The sequence below is a fragment of the Periophthalmus magnuspinnatus genome, chromosome 1 (genome assembly GCF_009829125.3).
Source record: "Periophthalmus magnuspinnatus isolate fPerMag1 chromosome 1, fPerMag1.2.pri, whole genome shotgun sequence".
Classification (NCBI taxonomy): domain Eukaryota; kingdom Metazoa; phylum Chordata; class Actinopteri; order Gobiiformes; family Gobiidae; genus Periophthalmus; species Periophthalmus magnuspinnatus.
The window spans coordinates 16,421,347-16,441,632 of record NC_047126.1 but is presented as its reverse complement, the minus strand read 5'-3'; the positions used below and the strand labels follow the sequence as shown (position 1 = coordinate 16,441,632).

The 20,286-nt window shown below is 38.3% G+C and overlaps 3 protein-coding genes across 4 annotated transcripts in view; 1 reads left to right on the top strand and 2 right to left on the bottom strand.

Annotated features, from left to right (window-relative positions):
- The window catches only part of rims1b (regulating synaptic membrane exocytosis 1b), a 68,781-nt gene extending 65,348 nt beyond the window's left edge, over nucleotides 1–3,433 (bottom strand). For both annotated transcript variants that reach the window (XM_055224903.1, XM_055224912.1), the window contains exon 1: nucleotides 3,108–3,433. In XM_055224903.1, the coding sequence (XP_055080878.1) occupies nucleotides 3,108–3,274 (167 nt within the window). In that variant the 5' untranslated portion in view covers nucleotides 3,275–3,433. The remainder of the gene's footprint in view (nucleotides 1–3,107) is intronic.
- LOC117371522 (ras and Rab interactor 2-like) overlaps nucleotides 1–6,518 on the top strand; it is a 268,922-nt gene extending 262,404 nt beyond the window's left edge. Inside the window, exon 14 of the transcript XR_008648859.1 lies at nucleotides 6,504–6,518. The gene's annotated coding sequence lies outside the window, so the exon portion shown is untranslated. The remainder of the gene's footprint in view (nucleotides 1–6,503) is intronic.
- LOC117394109 (keratin, type I cytoskeletal 13-like) lies at nucleotides 5,946–11,788 on the bottom strand. Its single transcript, XM_033992139.2, has 8 exons — nucleotides 11,301–11,788; nucleotides 10,533–10,615; nucleotides 9,590–9,746; nucleotides 8,370–8,534; nucleotides 7,850–7,975; nucleotides 7,084–7,304; nucleotides 6,559–6,569; nucleotides 5,946–6,481 (listed from the first exon to the last, which is right to left on the bottom strand). Exons 1-8 carry the CDS (start codon nucleotides 11,700–11,702, stop codon nucleotides 6,384–6,386), a joined length of 1,263 nt encoding a protein of 420 aa, XP_033848030.2. The 5' UTR covers nucleotides 11,703–11,788; the 3' UTR covers nucleotides 5,946–6,383.
- Nucleotides 11,789–20,286: the final 8,498 nt, after the last annotated feature.

Genomic DNA, 20,286 nt, shown 5'->3' with positions numbered 1-20,286 from the left:
GCCATCTAAAAACCAATTGCACCATCAAATGTTTTTTTTTATTTATTTAAAATGACTGACGTAATTAAATGTTTACATGTCAAAATTCAAGCCACACCCCGATTGGGTCTGGTGCGGTGTATGAAAACCTAGTGTGTGAATATTTCTTTGGTGTTAAACCCAACAGAGACGGTCCATATCACCACAATCTTATCTCCAGCAGCTGCTCGGGTCCCAGGTCTCAGATTGGACAGTGCTGACCAGGAAGAACTACAACAACGCGCAGACTGAGTACAGCATGTTCCACAGGAGGGAACAGCTGCTGTGGGTGAGCTGGATGCACATGAAGCCAATTATTCTGCTTCACACATTACATACAGAATATACTGTGTACTTCACCTATTTGCAAGAACGCTCTTAAAGAAACTTCTAAGGTAGAAATGTAGTGGTAGTGAGTAAGATGTGAAAGCCTATCTCAATGTAGATATTTGTGTATCATAGCAACTGCAACACATGACTAGAATTTCACCAACTAAGCTTAGTGTTCATATTTTCTTACTTAAATTATATTTGCAAACCTTACCAGTTCCATTCTGCAAAATATTTTTTTACTGCGTCATAGCAACCCCAATACATGAGACAGCAGTAAGTAATAGTACGGGTAACATGTGGGTGACAATTTGAAGTTAATAGACACAATAATAAATACTGCACAAAATCTGATGTGAGAAACACAAATGTTCTAATCAATTAATATTGCCAGACTTGCTCTCAGTATGAGGTGTAACCAAACCTTTTACTCAAGTCCTTTTACTTTTATTTCTCAGAGTAAATGGGGTAATGTATGGTGTCTGAGAAGTACAATCATATCATAAAGTTACTCAAAAGCAACCGAATGCTGCCCACCTTTGTTTAAAATGTGTTTAGGATTTTTTTTATTCGCAGTTTACAGTTAGTTCATGCTGTGTATATTTGACATTGTTAGCTATAGATCTTATTTCTTTGAACTGCTGCAATGAGCGTCATGTCCCCCAAATGGTTACTGCTTTGCTAACTGCAGCCTCCACTGATATAAGCAAGAGTAGTGTTTTGAAGCATGTCCTCGCAGGACATCTAAAACAAATCCTCTCTTGTATTACCCACAATGTACTGACACGGTATCTGAATGCATACAGAATCACTACAGTGCACTAACTCTCCCCATCTCCATTCAGCATCTTGCATAATAATTCTCCACAATGCTTCGTAGTAAACATGTCAGACTGTAGCACTGCTCTGCGACTGCTCCCTGCGATTTGCATAATCCCCTATAAAAACCCATTCCTCTTTTGGTGTCCAGTCCACACACTCGGCCCATCAATGATTAGCCCGATGATGAAGCCATTATTGAGTGAACCTGAGCTGAGCCTCATGGAACATTAAATACATCACTTCCCCTCCAGAGGCCAGTGCGTGCCCGCCTCTCTCTCCCGCCTCAGCCAGGAAATCCAAACAGCCATTAGCACCAAAGCTACCATGGAGGCATGTTGGGTCTACATTATCTGCTTTTAGCGCTTGAAACATGGGTGCTTATTGAGATACACTGTGTAAAAGAGCTTCAGCTGCTGCTGTACTGATTATAGAAACGTCATTCAAATTGTCATTCACGCATAGGAAGTCTTCGTGCTGCCACTATAGCCAAAATGTTATATATGATGAAATATAATAACAACTGTGCTTTGAAACAGTGTGTTGTGTCCAAAGCCCTGTAAAATTATGTTGCAAGTAAAAAAAGCAAAATACTGGTTTAAAATATACAGTATAGAGTATAGAAAATAAATGTGGCATCTTTGTCTGCACTATTTTATGTTCATCCGTCATGATATTTTGGGAATTTTAAGTTCTAAGCTAAGTTTTCTATCTTGATAAGACTATTCCAATGAGGATATTTTTGAACGAATCATCACTGCAGCAATAAGCATGTTTTTGTATTGTATAAGAAACTGATTTTCAAAATATGGCACTCTCGGTCCATATCATAAGGTTAAACAATACCCATTTGGTCTTCATCCTGCCACTATAGCCAATATATTTTGCATCACTGCTACTAATATGCATGTCGCTTTGCAGTGTGACGGATGCTATTGAGAGTATGTTGTAGCTATAAGAATATATCAGATAAAATACACTAGAGCTGTCTTCATTGTGTGCAGGGAACTTGATTAGGACAAAATAGCTTATTGACATTTCATGCATTGCAACCTCTTCATGTTCACTTGGTAGCTGAGACTTAATATGTCAAAGCTACTTCACTGCACATCTGTCTAGCCTCACAACCAACCATATGTATCCTATCACACTCTTTCAATTCTAACTGTTTTCAGACACCCCTGCTTGTTTTAGCCACAGAGATGCCATAAGCTATATCATATCAGTTTTTCCCCATGAATAACAGCTTTAGGCCTGCTAAGATTTCCAACCACACCCCATCTCATCCACAGCAATCTCCTCCACGACCACCACCACTACCACCACCACCGTCCGTCGACCCAACAACCTGCTCAGTAGCGCTCATCAGGGCCCTGTGTGGACCATAATGTCATTGTAGCCTGCACTATTGACCATTGCTCCCCCACACACACGCGAGAGAAAGGGGGAGCATGGAAACCTCCAACTGAGTACTCCACCCTGAGCTATGGCTTGGCTTATAACAGCTACTGACAGTGGGTTTTGGCTTCATTGTATATGTGTAAAACGATATGATTCATAGCTAGACATTGCCACAGCCCATACCCAAAGAAGCCCCCTCTGCTACACCTGTAACACAACTGACCCGGTTTCAGGTCATCTCCACTGGCGCTGACAGGAATTCGTCTTCATTTATTGATCGATGGCATCAGTATCAAAGCCAGTGGTGTTTGTGATAAATCATTATAGGCCCATATGGCTAGGCTGCACTGTGATTGGAAGGCTACATCTCAACGCCTCTCAAGACTGACGCTCACCAGTGATGGCAGAGCAGAGGAAATGAATCTCTGGCGCTGATGGGTGAGGGCTCACTACAAAGGCATTAGGTACTGTTGGTTGTAATTGGCAGCTCGTTTTAACACACTTGGATCGATGAAGTTAACGGGAAAGACAACGCTTACTTTAGCATGGCTTGTTCTTTCTCCTCCTCCTCCTTCTGCCGAGCCATCACAGCCATAATGATCTTCCTCTCCTCCTCGGTGAGGTGGCTAAGGTCCGGTAAATCCGGCATGGATGGCGGCGCGGTGGGTGGGCGAGGGCCGCCTTGGGGCCCCACCGAGGCGGACATCTTCTCCACCACGACCCCTCCTCCTCCACCTCCACCGGCTCCTCCTCGGCGTGTCGTTTCGGCTGACAGGATCCCGGAGCGTTACCAGCCACACCTCACGACATCTCGGCCGAATAGTGCAAGTAGCTCACGGTAGCAGCAGGCACCCGCGGTTGTGCTTGAGTTTGTCCTCTTTCGGTTCTCTGGCGGTGTCGGCCCCCCCCACCCCCCGCTGGCCCTCTTTTCCCCTCCACCGTCGGGTTCAATCACGGGGAGCCCATGCCTTAGATTGGAGATGAAGGGCCCCTGTTTAGTCGGCTGTGCGCGCTGCCTCCCTCCGCGTTGTACGGACTGTGGATGCCTGTGGGGCGGTAGGCGATAGGCGGAGTCCTCTGCTCGCTTCCTCTCTCTCCTCGCTCAGTCAATGGGAGCGCAGCCCTTGCTCTCCTCCTTTTTTTGCGGAGGCGAGCTTACTCATTTGAGAATGGGGTCCTCACATCAGCATCACATGCATACATTTAACCCTCACCTCATGACGGGCTGGCACCGGCTCCACTAGAACACTATAGACACCTGGAACATCGAGTCCCCACGCGATGCACTTTGCAAATATTCATAATCACTCCCCAAAGAACCGCATGCACTCGAATAGGCTTCTTACCAAGACTTTATTACACTACATTTTGTGTTCTCACTTTAATCCAAACAAGCGTAAAGGGCAACGCTACGTTAATAGGATCCAGCACCATGGACAGCAACGTTTTGTCAAATGAGATTTACACAGGCTACACAGAGCGATAGTAGTAAAACTGTGTGCGAAATAGTTGGCATTATAGTGATTATAGTGATTGCGCCCTCAGCAGACTTTCTACAAGCCTGCGTTTACTTTGGGCTCAGCTTGGTTATATTTAGTTGTCTTTGGAGAAGAGTAACCTCCTGTGAATCTAAAACCGTTATAGAAGTTTGAAGTTTAGGATAGTTAAGTAAACTTTAGGATATTTTTGGCTATCCTATGCACCCGTTTAAGCCCTTGTCCCTCGTCCCACTTATTTAAAGTCTACACTGATGTCGCATGATGTGTATACAAAAAGCGAGATGTTTGTTTGAACCAGCATGTTGATATTTCATAAAAAAAACTGCAAACAATATGCTTTGATTGCAATTCATTATCTATGAGCTTAAATGTCTGTCTCTATACCCCATCCAAAAACAAGTCCTTCTTTTTTTTTTCTTCATCTTTGCACCTGAACATAGTTTTGGGGGAGTAATAGTAGGCTATAGTTTTAGAGTGCTGTTGAGTGAGTCATCGCAGCAGAGGTCGGTGCGTGCTCAAACGGAGAGTCCAATAATAGCCTAGAGAGAGTTACTACAGCGGCTCGTTAACATGCAGGTCCAGACTCCCGGGCTACACCGAGCTGGCTCCGCGCGGGCTCCTCTCCTCCTGGTGACGTCATGGCGGCGCAGTGGCGGAGAGCGTCCAGCAGATGGCAGCCTTACGCCCTTGCATTATTATTACAGAAGTGGAGAAGTCTGCTCCGGTCTGCTCTCACCCGCCACCGGCCACCGCGATTCTGACGTCACGGAGAGGGGGTGACTGTACGGCGGTGACGTCAGCTGCGTCCGTGGTGCAGGATTTTGTCATCATATACGGAGTCGTGACCGTCGTGAGCGTGGACTGGCACAGGCGCTGCTTAATGCGGACGTGAGCAAAACTTCCAAAGGACACGCCATACCCGTGACTGAGTTCAGGCATGCCACGTGAACGCAGCATCAGACGGGAAATATGCATCATCTATCTATCTATTTATCTGTCTATCATCTATAGCAGTGGCTAAGTCAGTGAAATGAAAAGCGTGCCAAAATATAGTCTTTAGAGCTCATGTCAAGTAGGATCTATTAAAGATAAGATGCAGGCAAATGAAAATGACCTATATAGTCAACACACTGGATTACTATGAATGACTGAAGACTAAAGTATAATGATTATTATTGCTATTGAATTTGCAGTATGTTATTATATTTCTATTGATATTATTATCTTACGGATGACTACAATAAATAAGTGTAAAAATATATAAAATAAAAATATATAAAATAATAATAATAATAATAATAATAATAATAATAATAATAATAATAATAATAATAATAATCGAATTACTATGATCACACACATTTTTTCATTGATGGATCGTAAGTGTATTTTTGGTCTATCAAGTAGGTCTAGCATAAAAATTGTAAACTGAAAAAATATCGACATCTAGTGGACAAAATGGAGCACTGCATGTGTTCACCAATCCGTGGTTTACGTTGCATGTTCTTGAAGCCGACTTGAGTTTCCTGAAGTGTGTTTATGACCACATCTTACATTTATTACATTAGAGGCCTGCATATTTTCATACAGTAAAATGTGATGTACATATTAATGTCAAATGGAATTCATATTTGGACAAGATGACATTAATGCTACACAGACTCAATCTCAATGGGTACTCTTACTTTATATAGGCCTACTGTATACCTATATTATTAATGCAGTAGATATAGTACAATCCTATTGTCCTATTCTTTATAGAAACACACACTCAAGCAAGTGTCTTCATGTTTATAAGTTTAGTGAATGTCAGAAACAAAATATACTGTATATACTGTTGTAAACTCATTACAATACAATTACTACCACCAAACAAACAAAATTCATGACAAACCATATTTATTTTTTTTAACAAATCCCCATGTTATTTTGAAATAAGTTAGAATTGAATTATACAGTTACTTTAATATCTTCCATTCTTATGGTCATTCTTAAACAACACACAACGCCATCCAGTGTTAAACTGTAGTTATTTCAGCACAGACTTCTGTTGCCTTCCATGGGTCTCAATTATTTTGGTTAGAAAACACACACAAGAAGCTAATCATTATTGCTTGGTTTCAGATGACATCAAAACATTCTACAGATTCAATGTTAATCAGCTTATCTTTTGGATATTTCTTATTAAGTGTTATCAATAAGAAAAACTGGCTCTTTTGGGAGCCAGACCTGTGAAAACCAGCAGTTAATGGGCCTTAGATACACAACAGCATTCAGTATTCAATCAGGCTGTGGCCATGTCCAGGGACTAGTTTTTCAGTAGACCGGTGTTGCATCTTCTTTGCGGGACACAACCTGTCCATTAATGAGTTCTTCAGTGATTATCACTCTTCTTTGAGTTTTAACTGGTTCACCTGTAAAATAACAATATGTCAGTATGTTTGAAGAGGTAGTAAATGTTGACAAACTTGATTCTGAAAATGTAACTTACTTTTTATTTGTCTGTTAAAAGGAGAAGAAGAGAAGAAAGTTATATTAGTATATTGGTTTTAGGTTTACATCAAATTATTATGATCAAACAGTTAAAGGTTCTATATTACACCAAATAGATTATTGTGACAATCATAATAATGATAATAATGATAATAATGATGATACTACTACTACTGCTAATAATAATAATAATAATTGGCAATTCCAGGGCTTGTGTTATCGTATTAGAATAGGGACCTTTAATATACAACAAACTTCATCTATGTAGATTGATCGTCTGAACTATCCATTCCCTGTCATAGTTACTGGTGAATACTGGTGCACTTTAATTTTACTATGACATCAGAGTAACTATCTGAATCCAATTTGAATATTGACCAGTGACTTTAAACATGCTTTAAACTGAATGCACTACAGCTACTTCACAGAGGGCTAACCACTCTGCCACTATACTTCACCAGGCCATTTCATTTGAATAACTGTATTGCTAATGATAATTATATTATATCCATTGTTCTCTTACATCACATCTTCTCCATCCAGCAGCCTCCTGTATTCTGCGATCTCCAGCTCCAGTCTGGTCTTGATGTCGAGCAGCAACTGGTATTCTGTCCTCTGTCTCGCGATGTCGGCCCTCATCTGGCCCAACTCATGCTCCAAAGAGTCCACCGTAGCCTGAAGCTGGCTCATCTGCACACCGTAGCGTGACTCGGTGTCAGACAACTGGTCCTCCAAAGCACTTTTCTGTTAGCACAAAACAAACAAAAAAACAAGGAAGGGAGGGAGGGAGAAAGAGAGAGCGAGACGGACAGTGAGCGATACAGAAAAGGGGAAAGAGAGAGAGACAGAGAGGGTGGTTGTTAACTACAGGCTAATTGTGTTGCTAATTGCTTTTCCTACTTGTCTTCCCTCTTGAGTAGCCTGAGGTCATTGTATTGACTGTTAAAGAAGTTACATTTGCTAAAGGTCCGATTGTATGAATGATGTCTTTGTTTTAAACCAGGTTAAGTAGGCAGGTTAAATAACAGATACTGGATTCATTGTATTAGAGAATATTAGATGGACAGAACAACATCTTATTATCACTTAAAATACATTACAAACTAAAGACATCTACCACATTCTTTTCATTTTATGTTACCAAACAATGCATTCAATTCAGAATTTTGACCTGGATAATTCTTTGCTCTCCTGTACTTCCCTAGCTTGCTTTGCTACTTTATTTATATCAGTCATTTCTGTATATAGTGCATATTGTAAGTATATGCATGTTAGTATTTTAGAATTACCAGGCTTTGCTGTGACTGTAGCTCGATCTGGAGGCTCTGCAGCATCCTCTTGAGGTCATTGATTTGAGTGCGGGACGTTTGGAGGGACTCTGAGCTGCTTGCCACCTCCTTGTTCAAGTTGTCAAACTAAAAAGAAAAAAATGTTATAATGTTGTGAGAAATATGGAACATACTATATTCAGAAGGGATGTAACAATATACAAAATTTAGCAGTGTTACCTTATGTTAGATTAATTAAAGCAAATTGACAAATACTACTAATACTAATTATTTCATTGTTTGAAGGATTAGAAAAATTATTCTTAAAAAACAATTTTGTGTGTTGGATTTCATATAAGGCTGTAGTCCCTCTATGGTTTAGTTCATTAATTGTCAACCAATTTTATTGATCGGATCATGAATGATTTATATGGACAACAGCAGACAGGAGAGGGCCTGGAGTGAGATAGCTGGACTTGGGAATGAGTCGTTTATTCAGCCTTTTTATGCAGTTTACTACACCTAATATTGAATAACTCACCTTGACTTTGTACCACTCTGCCATCTCTCTGCGGTTCTTCTCGGCGATGCCCTCATACTGGGCCCGGATCTCGTCCAGGACCCTGCCGAGGTCCGCCTGAGGTTTGGCATCCACCTCCACATGCACAGAGCTGGTGTTCACCTGGCTACGCAACGCTGCCATTTCCTGGAAAAGAGGAGCAAGACACAAACTGAGTAAATTGTACAGCAAACATCGATTACATTATTAAGTAATGCTTAATATAGTAATACTGATTGAGAATGAATCTTTTAAATGCCATTGTGAGGACACTAAGGGCTCAGAAGATATAGCAGGTTTGATTCCCGCCTGGACAAAGTTCAGTAAAGTTCAGTCACCCTTAGGCAAGACAGTTCACCACCTTGTGAACCTTATGAGTGATTGACAATGTTGGTTGGAAAGACTGATTGCTGATACTTTGGTCTGAAGCTACAGTAGCTTATCAACCCAAGTGTGGGGTGAATGAATAATGAGTATACTTTAGCACTTTGAAAGGCTCTGACAAGCCTTAAAGCGCATCACAAGTGTAAGCATTATACTTATTATTCATTATATTAAAACATGTTCCACCAGGAGGAGACTCCGGGGAAGACCCAGGACACCCTGTAGGGACTATGTCTCTCGACTGGCCTGGGAACGCCTTAGGGTCCCACCAGAGGAGCTGGAGGAAGTGTCTGGGGTGAGGGAAGTCTGGGAGTCTCGGATAAGCAGAAGAAAATGGATGGATATCAATTTAGATCCATGCATGATGCAGTCATGCTCTCTAAACGATCTTTAAGCTTGTTATATCTACTTATATAGGTTGCTACAGTAACCATCTCTTGCATAGTTACATTAAAGATTACATTAAAATTTACGCTGGATTTAGTTCATTCCTACGCATTGGGTCAAACTTTAAATTATTTTTAATCTGCGGTAGAATTGGAGTTGAATTGGATCCGACAATGTTTGGGACTTCCCTTTTGACCAACAATCATACCATCAGTGAAGTTTATTTTTACCCTAAAATAAAGTCTATTTGCTTTGCTAGCTCATTCTTTCATTCCACACCTCTTAGTGTAGTGCTATGTCATCTTTGTAAACTGGTTTTAAAAGGCTGTTTATTTAAGGAGCATATAAAGAAAGCCCAAATGTCAACAACCAAATATTTGAGTTGCCTGTTAATTTTTGACCAGGATTTTGGGCTTGTCTTGTCCTCTCACCTCTTCATGGTTCTTCTTGAGGTAAACCAGCTCCTCCCTGAGACCCTCCAACTGCATCTCCAGATCGGACCGGGCCATGGTGAGGTCGTCCAGGACTTTACGAAGACCAGCGATGTCCCCCTCCACAGACTGGCGAAGAGCCATCTCATTCTCATACCTGTCAAAAAAGAAGAGTAAAAATATTTCATAGATGTATGGACAATATATACAAACCTGGGACGAGCCAAAATTCTCACAAATCAATATGAAACACAAGATTGGGTCTAAACAAATGAGACAAGATGCAATTTTGATATAATTTGTAATATATAGATCTAGTCCACAATTTTTTTTGTTCAATATTTTTTGCTGTAATTTTACCACTGTTTTTAACAACTTGAACCAAATGTAAACCTATGGAAAAATAAGTATCATTATATAATTGTGTTAATGTGTTTTATCTCACAAGCACTTATGGCATGAAATATTGTCCAATCCCTAAATGGTGTTAAAGTACCAGGTAACGTTCCTATATCAAAAGTTGTTGTTATGATCAAAATAATAAGCTATAGTGGTTCTTTGGTAACCAGTACTATAAACTATTTACAGCCTTTAAGAATAGGACAAAAAAGTTTACATCAAGACTAAATGGGACTCAAACAAGGACCAAAGCAGAATATACCCTTAAATTATTCACAAACTCCTTAAAATGACTTAAAATAGCATTTGTTTGAGTAATTCATTTTGTCTACCTTGGCTTTTCAATGAAATACCACAGAGGTTCATGCTGTTGACACTATTAACATCGTTTCAACAAACTGAAAGGTGAAGCCTCATTGAAACCTGTTACACAAGTCCCCTATGTTGACTCTTACGCCCCAGCCCCATTGCACAGTGGACATTTATCTATGTGAAGTTTTTATAGTTTTATCTCTCTAAATGTAGTTTCTGTTTCTGTGCTTACTTGACCCTGAAGTCCTCTGCGGCCAGTCGAGCGTTGTCAATCTGCAGCATCAGCCTGGCGTTGTCCTGTGTGGCAATGCCGATCTGGAAAAAATAAACAATAAAATCATGAGACTATTATGTCTGTATAAAAAATAATAATAGTGAAAGAAAAATAAAAGAAAACATTACATCATGTTTTACAGACAACTTGTATAGTTAAAAACAGAACCAGGAAGTTTCTACATTTGCTTAATCCCATTTGAATAAACCAGACAAGCCTCAATGAATGAGCATCCCAGACTGTTCATTTACGTACATGCAGGCCTAATCTAATATAGCACTTCAATAGCCTAACAATAGTATTTTTCATTTCAAAATAATATAAAAAAAATGCTAATAAAAGTTTTTTCTCATCAGATTTTGCCATAACAACACACTTTTACCATTAGTTTATTTAAGTCTTACCTTAGGATAGGTCTATGGGCAGGTTTTAAAAAAGCTATAATTGTGAATGGTTTAAAATATTTATTTTATTTTACTTACAAAAGTGTTGAATTAATCAATTTCCAACCAATTTCCTCTTTAGGTTTATAGACGTGCGTATTAAGTAGTCTAATACACCACTTTGCATAGGAGTATATGTCTCTTTTTCTATCTATGGGTCTCATAAATATAAAAAATAAGGACTGTTGCCATCGTGATTAACAATTTACTACAAAACAGGTCTATTTTATGTATTGAATGGGGAAAAGTATACTGCAGAAGGGATTTTTAAAAGTTATTTCACCTTGTGGCGCAGGTCAGTAATGATGACCTCGTACTTGCTGTAGTCCCGGACAGTGGGGGTTTGGTTCTCGTACCACTCCCGGATTTGCCTCTCCAGTTTGGCGTTGGCATCCTCCAGTGAGCGCACCTTCTGCAGATACGTGGCCAGCCGGTCGTTGAGGTTTTGCATGGTTAACTTCTCACTCCCGGCGATGCCCAAGTTGTCCATCCCCCCTATCCCGCCGCCGCCGCCTCCTTGCAGCGCGTGGGACAAGTCAAACCCGGATCCGAGTGGTCTGGTCCCATAGGAAATTTTCACATTTGACCCTCCTGCGCCTCCGTACACGCTCGTACCCCGTCTAGTAGAGGAGAGATAGGGTATGGAGGAGACTGATATGGAGGTATTTCCACTGCGAAAAGCCATGGTGTCACACTGGTTTTCCTGTTGTTGTTTTGTTTTTGTTGGCGGTGGCTGGTCTCTGGTCCAAGCGGGGATGTTGCTGAGACAGGCCAGGTGGAGTGCTTTATAACTCGGCGTGGAGAGGGAGTGTCCCGTGGTGTCACAGGTGGGTGGATGCGCAAAAGCTAACAGGTGTGAGGAGGAGGACTATGGAGATCCTACTGCTCTATGGAAAGGCTAAACCTGAATTCCTGGACCACTCCCTATCTGTGAAAGGGACATAGACAAATGTCAAGGCGTGTCACGAGTTGTCCATTTTTACGTGACATCAGATCTTTAATTATTAAGTCTGATTTTTTACTTCTTTTTTAAATAATCTTTTTTATTAAAGTTTTTCAGCATAATTAGTAAAGTAATAATAATAATAATAATAATAATCATCATCATCAGCATCATCAATATACGAAATACATAAATAAGACAACAGACAAATATAAAACAATAAAATAAATAAATAAAAGTAAAGGGGGTCTACTTTTTACATCTTGTTGAGCTTACTTTTTTAACTTAAGGAATGGATTCAGGACATGTCACACACATTTTTGGAAGATTTGCTGAATTACCAACATATAGGCAAATGATTTTAAATAGAACATCCATTTATTTATTTATTTATTTAGTGAGTCAGTTAGTTAGTTATTGCAATAGAAAAATAAGATATTTTGAAAACAGATTTAAATTTGAAGAATGAAGCCTTAGCCTTTTTATAGACCAAGACCAAACTATTAGGGTAAATCATTATAATTTTCAATCTTTTGAACATAAACATGTCACTGAACATGGTGCATGGTAATAACAATAAGGAAAAACATTAGACTATCTGTAAGTACTTCTGCGTGACAGTCATATTTGTCACAGTAGGAAAGGTGCCAAAACAAGCTGCCAGAGAAAACTAAATTCCCTTCCGCGTAGTTCTGTTTCTGCCACCAAATTGTCAGCAATAATTTTGAGCTTTGTTTTACCTGGGTGTTCAAGGTTTTGCCTGGAGCCTTTGTCAAAAACTATTAAAATGTGATGATAGATCTGTCCTTGTGACACATATTACATAGTGTTATAAAATGGTAGAAAAGGTTGTAGAGGTGTACTCATCTCAGCCATGTTTTTTGAAAAGCATTGGCCAGATGATTTTAGCTCAAACATTTTCATACATGGACCACTCTTGGATGAATGAGGGATTACATTGGCCCCAGGGTCTTGAAATATGTTTAAATGATGGCTATAGTTTTGATAAGATATGTTGACCATCACTTTTGGTTCAACAAAACTCACGTTAAATTTCCTCCATACATAAAAATCACGTGTTGTCACATTGTTATCCATCAACAGCAGTTGTTTTTGTTGTAATTCTGTAAATCGAAATCACAGTGTTATTCAGGTGTGGTTGTGTTGCATCAGCTGCTCCTCCACCCAACCTCCAACCCAGCTGAGTTGGCTCGGGCATCTGTTCCTGATGCCTCCTGGAGAGGTGCTCCGGACATATTCCATTGGGAGGAGCTGGAGGGACTATGTCTCTCGGCTGGCCTGGGATCGTCTTGGTGTCCTCCTGAGTAAGTGTCCGAGGGGAGGAAAGTCTGGGAGTCCCTGCTTAGACTGATACCCGGACAACCCGGCCTGGATAAACCATCCAAGAAGATGGATGGAAGGATCGTGCATAAAATGGAGGAAGTATATGCTCCAAACTGGGTATCAAGACAACTAAAAAACATGTCAATATATATGTTATACAGTGCATGGTCTTTGAATGCTGAAATCGAATTCTGAAAAAAATATGTATAGATCTTTGCAGCCTATTGTACATAGTTATATAATATACATTAGTAAGTCTTCAAACATGTAGAGAGAGGCAAGCCCCCCTGCACCTCCGTACACCTCATACCCTGTCTAGTGGAGGAGAAAGAGGGAGGAGAGTGAAGCAATTTTGAAGACAGATTTAAGACAGATTAGCCTTTTTTGTACACCAAGCCTAAACCATGAGGCTAAATCATCATATTTTTTAATCTTTTGAATATAAACATGTCATTGAGTATGGTATATGGTGATAATAACAAAACATTAGACTATCTGTGACTATTTGTCATATTTTTTACAGTCTGAAAGCAGCCAAAACACTCAGAGGTTTTTAGAGTAGACTAAATTATCTCCCAAATGGCCAATCATAACTTTGTGTGAAAATAACAAAATGTTTTACTTGTGTGTTTTAGGGAAAATGATACATTTTGTGCTTAGAAAATCCCACACCCAAGTTTTGACTCAAATTAAATAGTGCTATGAAATGGTAGAAAAGGTTTTAGAGGTGTAGTCGTCTGGATCATGTCTTATGAAAAGCATCGTCCAGATGATTTTACCTCTAAAACATTTTCTACAATATTAGTACTACAATTTAATGTTGAAAATTGTATCACATTTTATTGTTAATCAGTGTTTTTATTATCATCATGGTATCAGAATTGGTACTGAGCAGTCTATTTCTTAGTATCAAAACTGAGTTTGAAATTGAAACACTAATTTCCTCCATACATAAAAGTCATGTGCTGTTACATTGTTATCCATCAACAGCAGTTGTTTTTGTTGTAATTCTGTACCACATCTTAAGCAATAAGCCACACATCAGTAATAATCCTCATACATGAGATCATGCACATAGTGGAGGAAGTATATGCCCAAAAATGGATATCAAGACAACTGAAAAACATAGTAAGTCAATACAGCCGTTATAAAGTAAATGCATGTGCTATGAATGCTGAAATCCAATACTGAAAAAAAATGTATAGGCCTTTGTGGCCATTTGTACATAGATTAAGTATTAGTAAGCCTGGATTACTAATACTTTGCTTTGACAACATACAAACATACACCATTTCTGTGCCTTTTGTGTCTAAAGAAACCATTATATTTGTGAAAGTCATAAATTAAATTCAGTAAAGAAGACCACGCTGAATGAGTGAATGAGCCTTATGAATGGGAGGAAAGCCTGTCTATCTTATTCTAAACTCTCGTGATTATGTTTTGTGTTATTACAGGTGAGATCAAACGTCTGGCTTTATTTGTCACCCATGTGGACTACACCCATACCCCACACAGTGCCCCCTCTTCGGTTAGACTGTCTCGGGACAATGCCAGGAACAGGGATCTGAGTCAGGTCTGGACTTGTCTGGCATATCTGGAGGTATTTGCCCATCCTTCCTTGAAGCATGGCACTCCTAGTATAATTATTTTACGAGTTTGTAACCTCGGGTGAATTTGAGAACATACAACAGATTATGACAGATGTTTATGACACTAAATATCAGGCTGCTTAATGCGTTGATAATGGTTGTTGGCAAAAGTTAAAATCTTAATCTAAACTGTAAAATGAAATGTCAAAATGTCAAAAATGTAATCCATTTTCAGAAGATTAGAATAAAGGATGTGAGAGGCAGGAAATCTGGTCTAAACTCAATATTTATTCATAAGATCATAGTTCAATTAAAGGATACTGTGGGAAAAAACTACAACAAACAGCTTTTCACTGTGTTATAACGGTTTTCATTCAACATTCAATATCGTGTTTTGATGATTCATATATGTTTGAGTAATCGTTCTTTTCCTGCATTCAAGGTGTCGTTGCCCAGAAAATTCCTGTTTTCACCTGTCCCCCATGATACACACCTTAACGACCTAAACCACATTAACCACTACTATCTATCTATCCCCAACATGTTCTACTGCATTTATCACGGCCGTTGAACACATACTACTGTCACACTGCAACTTACTGTACTACCATCACAAGTGCACATTCCCTTGTTAACAATGATCGATGTTGACAAAAATCTATATTTGAATTAGTACCTCAATAACAATAACCTGATGATATTATGTCAGTACATTAGAAATTAGCTAAAATGTACTAGTTGAGGTTCATTTAGAAATTGCTGTAAAATTACCCTCTAAAGTGAAGAAATATCAACTTTACCTGTATCTTCTTTGGTTTGTTTACAACCTAAGTTTTCTTTTCCATTTTAATTTGTAATCAGCAATTGTAGCATTTTTTTATACACGCTAATCTTTTTTTTTTTTTTTTTTTAAATCAAAAAACAACATTCAGGATATTATCAATATTTCAGAATCAGAAGACTTTTATTGACATCGTTTGTGAACACAGTTCACAAACTAGGAACTTACTTCGGTGATAAAGTGCAACATAAAACACTGAATAAATACAAATACAGATAAGGGCATGCCCAAAGTAAAAAAAAAATATATATATGCTTAAAAAAATAAAATTAAATACTTATAGGTAGAAAATATATACAACAGCAGCATCAGAACAACAGTGCAAACATGACTTATTAAAGTGACCGGTGTTATAAAGTGTCCAGTTTTGTGCAAATATTATAAATGTTCATGAGACAAACGGCAGAGGGGAAGAAACTGTTCTTATGACGAGAGGTTCTGGTCCCAATGGACTGTAGCCTCCTGCCAGAGGGAAGTGGCTCAAATAGTTTCGATAATAATTTTGATAATACTCCCAAGTCTAGTAATGTACAAAGATAAAGAGTGGGAGAGTCTCACATCGCTAAGGCAACAATATACCTTGTTTTTGCTATATCACAGTTTAAATAATTATTGAATGAACCTCTGCAAACTGTCACTTTTGCCCTGTGAAGGAGTTGCCCTGTGTAATGTATTTGTCATGTTTTTGGAGAACACCTTAATAGTTTTACCTCAGCGTGTTTTTTTGTCTAACTGTCACACAGTTATGTGTGGTATGACAGATGTCTAGTCTGATAGGGACACTATTGTCTTCAGGTATGATTAGCATCAGCGTTAGGGTGTGGAGGGTGGAGGTGGGGGCTGAAAAATGAAGGTGTTGCCTATCATTAAATTTGGTGTAAAGGGCTGGTATCATCGGTTTATCTCTGGTAAAAATTAATATGTATTTATTAATGTGAAAGTAAAGGAACATAAAATTTCAAGTAAATTAATCCCATTAAAGGAACTTATCTAGCCCGCGCTTAAACAGTTTTTAAAAAATCTATCACAATCATAACTGAACATGGGTTATTATTGGGACAGTAAGTGAATATGCAGCCTACAGCATCAGTAATACTAAGACACGCTAATTTACCACAGCATTTTTGATGCCTCGGTGTTCTGGGAGAGCAGTATATAAAAGTTACTACACAAATTGTAAAAATGATTTAAAAAGTATTAATATGTTTTCTTCTGCCAAAATGGATCAGTTATTTCGTATGAAGCTGTAGTAAACCTATAGGAACTCTAATAGTAATCTCCTTAATAGTTTCTCATTCACAAAGTCCTGTGTTTTTTGTTGGCACAGACACATTCTTTGTTTGGTGTCAGTGGGTACATACATAATGATTATTCTCAAAGTTTAACATGCTTCAGTGCTCAGGCGGACATATTGCTAACTGATGCAATATTATTTGTATTAGTACTTTTCTTCTTCAACAACACTTTCACGTTCAAATACTCTTCAGACATGCTTGAGCTGAGTTTAATTCCAACCTCAGATCCAATAATGACTTTGTGTCAGAGTTAATACCTTTTGTGGTTTACAGTTTCAACCATAGTCCTCTTCTTGAAATGAGGTGCTCCCTAAAAATCAAGTACAGGCAAAGAGGTTTTGTTTTTCTAAAGTCCATAGATTTTCTATCACTGTAGATGTTTTCATGAGGGAAATGTGTGTTTTGTGACTTCTTGTCTTTGATCTTCAATCATGTGACACAGGATTTTCTAAGAACACCCAAGGGACCACACCACAGTACACAGGAGGTATGTAAAGACGCAGGATAAGGGCCGAAGATATAAGTAATTGACGACTACAAACAGTTACGATTGGTGCAGAGGTTCTTAAAACTAGGTATCACTGCCTTGTACCTAATGCAGTGATTTTAAAGCCTGATTTAACAATGACACAAAACTGTGACTAAACCAGGGTTAAACCAGGTCTTAACCCCGACTAAACTATGACTATAAAGGACAAAACAAGAGCTAAATCAAGATTAAACAAACTAACAAGGAAGTTTAATCTGCAGCTATGCATTGAATCAGTTAATCAGGGTTGATCCAACATAGATTTTCTTTTTAGCCAATACCTTTATCCAATACGTGATATTTGCCAATATCAATATGAACATAATCTATAGCAAGGCCCACTGATTGAGTTTTATTTAAATTTACTATTTAAGCCCACATATGTAAAATTCATTACATAATGTATTTACTAGTGATATTATATGATATATTTGACTTTTTAAAAATGACTGTGTAAACCACATTTTCATTGCCCTTTTTAATATCACTGATACTGATACTGGCACATATATATGTTGTCCAATCTCTGAATAAACTGGGCCATTACTTAGTTGATCAGTAAAGATCAGCACCAAGGGAAATCTAAGGCTTAACCTACTGCAAGAAATTTAATCAAGTCCAAACTCAGATCCTAATGCAACTATACAAGGACCAGGACTACACCAGGATTTTACAGAACAAAGCCCAGATCAAACCCAGGTTGAACCAAATTTGCAAACTGATAATAACAGTGCAACAGATATAAACCACCAATTTCTATAGTAAGGGTTGGCTATATATCAGTACTAATATCGGAAACTTTAAGCAGATATTGTATTGGCCATTTTATTTATATATATACATACATACATACATACATACATACATACATACACCCCCCCCCCCCCACCCACCCACCCTTACCCCCCCCCCCACACACACACACACTCCACTAAACCAAAACAGGTTCAGTCACTGCCATGCCAAAATAATTTGTTCAGACATTTTGTTGAAAAGGAAGGGTACTACGCCCTAATGAATTTATATGAACAGTTTTTATAGGAGTTTTAATAATTATACAGTACATCTTGTACTGCTGTTGTATCAGCTGACAGGAAGTCACTCTGGGCTGTGATAGCAAAAAATGGTCAATTATTCAAATATTCAATTGAATATTTGAATAATTGAATAAATATAATATAGATAATGTATTGTGACACAGTGGAACATTCCAAGCAAAGCAACAACATCTCAATAATAATAGATAATAATAATAAAGTAAAGTCAATGAAGACAAGGAATGGTTCTTTTCTGTCTGTTCATACACATACGGCAGTATGGTTTTGTATTTATTTATGTATTTTATATTTTGGGTGGAGCCTCTTGCTGGTCAGTCTCATTGTTAATCACAGGATTTACACATACACAGAAGTACACAGACTACCATTCACTTAGACATAGTTCATATAATTATGACTGTAATAAATATTTTGATGACGTCTTGTCACCAGGTAATTTTGATGCTATGAGGAAGATGAGATGTAATATCCTTAGTCATATTTTCCTTCTCTAACCGACAATGTTTCCCAATGTAATAACTTAATGAGTCACTCTAACGGTTTTACAAACTGGACAAAAGAGTCCATTCAAGTTGGTTTGAAGAGGAATTCTATAATAATGCAATTACGAAAAAAAAAACCCAGCTTAAACTAATATTTTATTTTATATTCACTACTTACATTTGCAGTTTACTTTCTCTCTACACATGTTTTTCTATTTGAATAGAAGCCACATGCCTTTGATCCTGCCCATGAGACAGTCCATTGCTGCTTTCCCCTTGTGTTCCCTTTGGGAGAAACATAAAAGTCCAGACAGGGCCACTGTTTGTTCAGAGCCAGTTTAACACAGCTCCTTGTCTCTACTGTAATCCCTGTATCCTGTCTCTGAACTAACACACGTTTGTCCTGTACAAAACTGAGCAAATCCTCTGGTACAAACTCTAATGGCCTTTTTTTTTTGCAAATGCACACACCACACCCCTCTGTGGCCCAAAAACAACAAACATCAATTTCTAAGGATATGTATATGTGTTTTTAGTGAAGTTTTTAGTTTATGTTCAAGTACTATAGTCGCAAAAGGTCAATAGAAAATCAATGTGAAAGCGTCTATTAGTAGCCATATTACATACATTTTCTGGGGATAAGTCTAAGCCATAGCCTCAATGACCCCGGAAAGTAGTGACTGTAGAATAAGATATTATGTAACTGATACACCCAAACTTGCCAACTCATTATTTATTCTGCCATGTCCAAGCATGGGTAAACAATAACATTTTTATTAAAATTTGCAAATCTATATTGATTCCCAACGGCACATTTTTATCTTATTAAACTAATTGCACTCAGACCTTTCAGGAAATCAAGTTAGCTCTACCCTTCCTGTACAAGCACATTAGAATTCATGCTATAGGTTATTGTCCAAACATGTCCAGATACAGACCTAGTTTGAGCTGAACTGAAGGCCATCTTTTCTGCTTCACTGATGCATAAAAGTATTAAAGAAAATGCATTACCTTAAAGTGTAGCTGAAAAGATATTATGTTTTTCTAATCACTTGTTTTGGTGCAATAATACCTGTGTTTTTATCATGATTGTACAAGTTGAAAAAAGTTGAACAAAATTGAATATGACAAAAAATAGAGTAGAGATCAGTACTGTCATCAGTACTCAACATTTCACCAAAAATGAAT

Excerpts from the sequence above, each read along its gene's own strand:
- LOC117394109 (XM_033992139.2), bottom strand. The coding sequence starts at position 11,702 with ATGGCTTTTCGCAGTGGAAATACCTCCATATCAGTCTCCTCCATACCC. Across the intron at positions 9,747-10,532 it reads GCAGAGGACTTCAGGGTCAA|GTATGAGAATGAGATGGCTC; the intron begins GTAAGCACAGAA and ends CTTTTTTGACAG. Across the intron at positions 7,305-7,849 it reads TACAGTCACAGCAAAGCCTG|AAAAGTGCTTTGGAGGACCA; the intron begins GTAATTCTAAAA and ends TTGTGCTAACAG.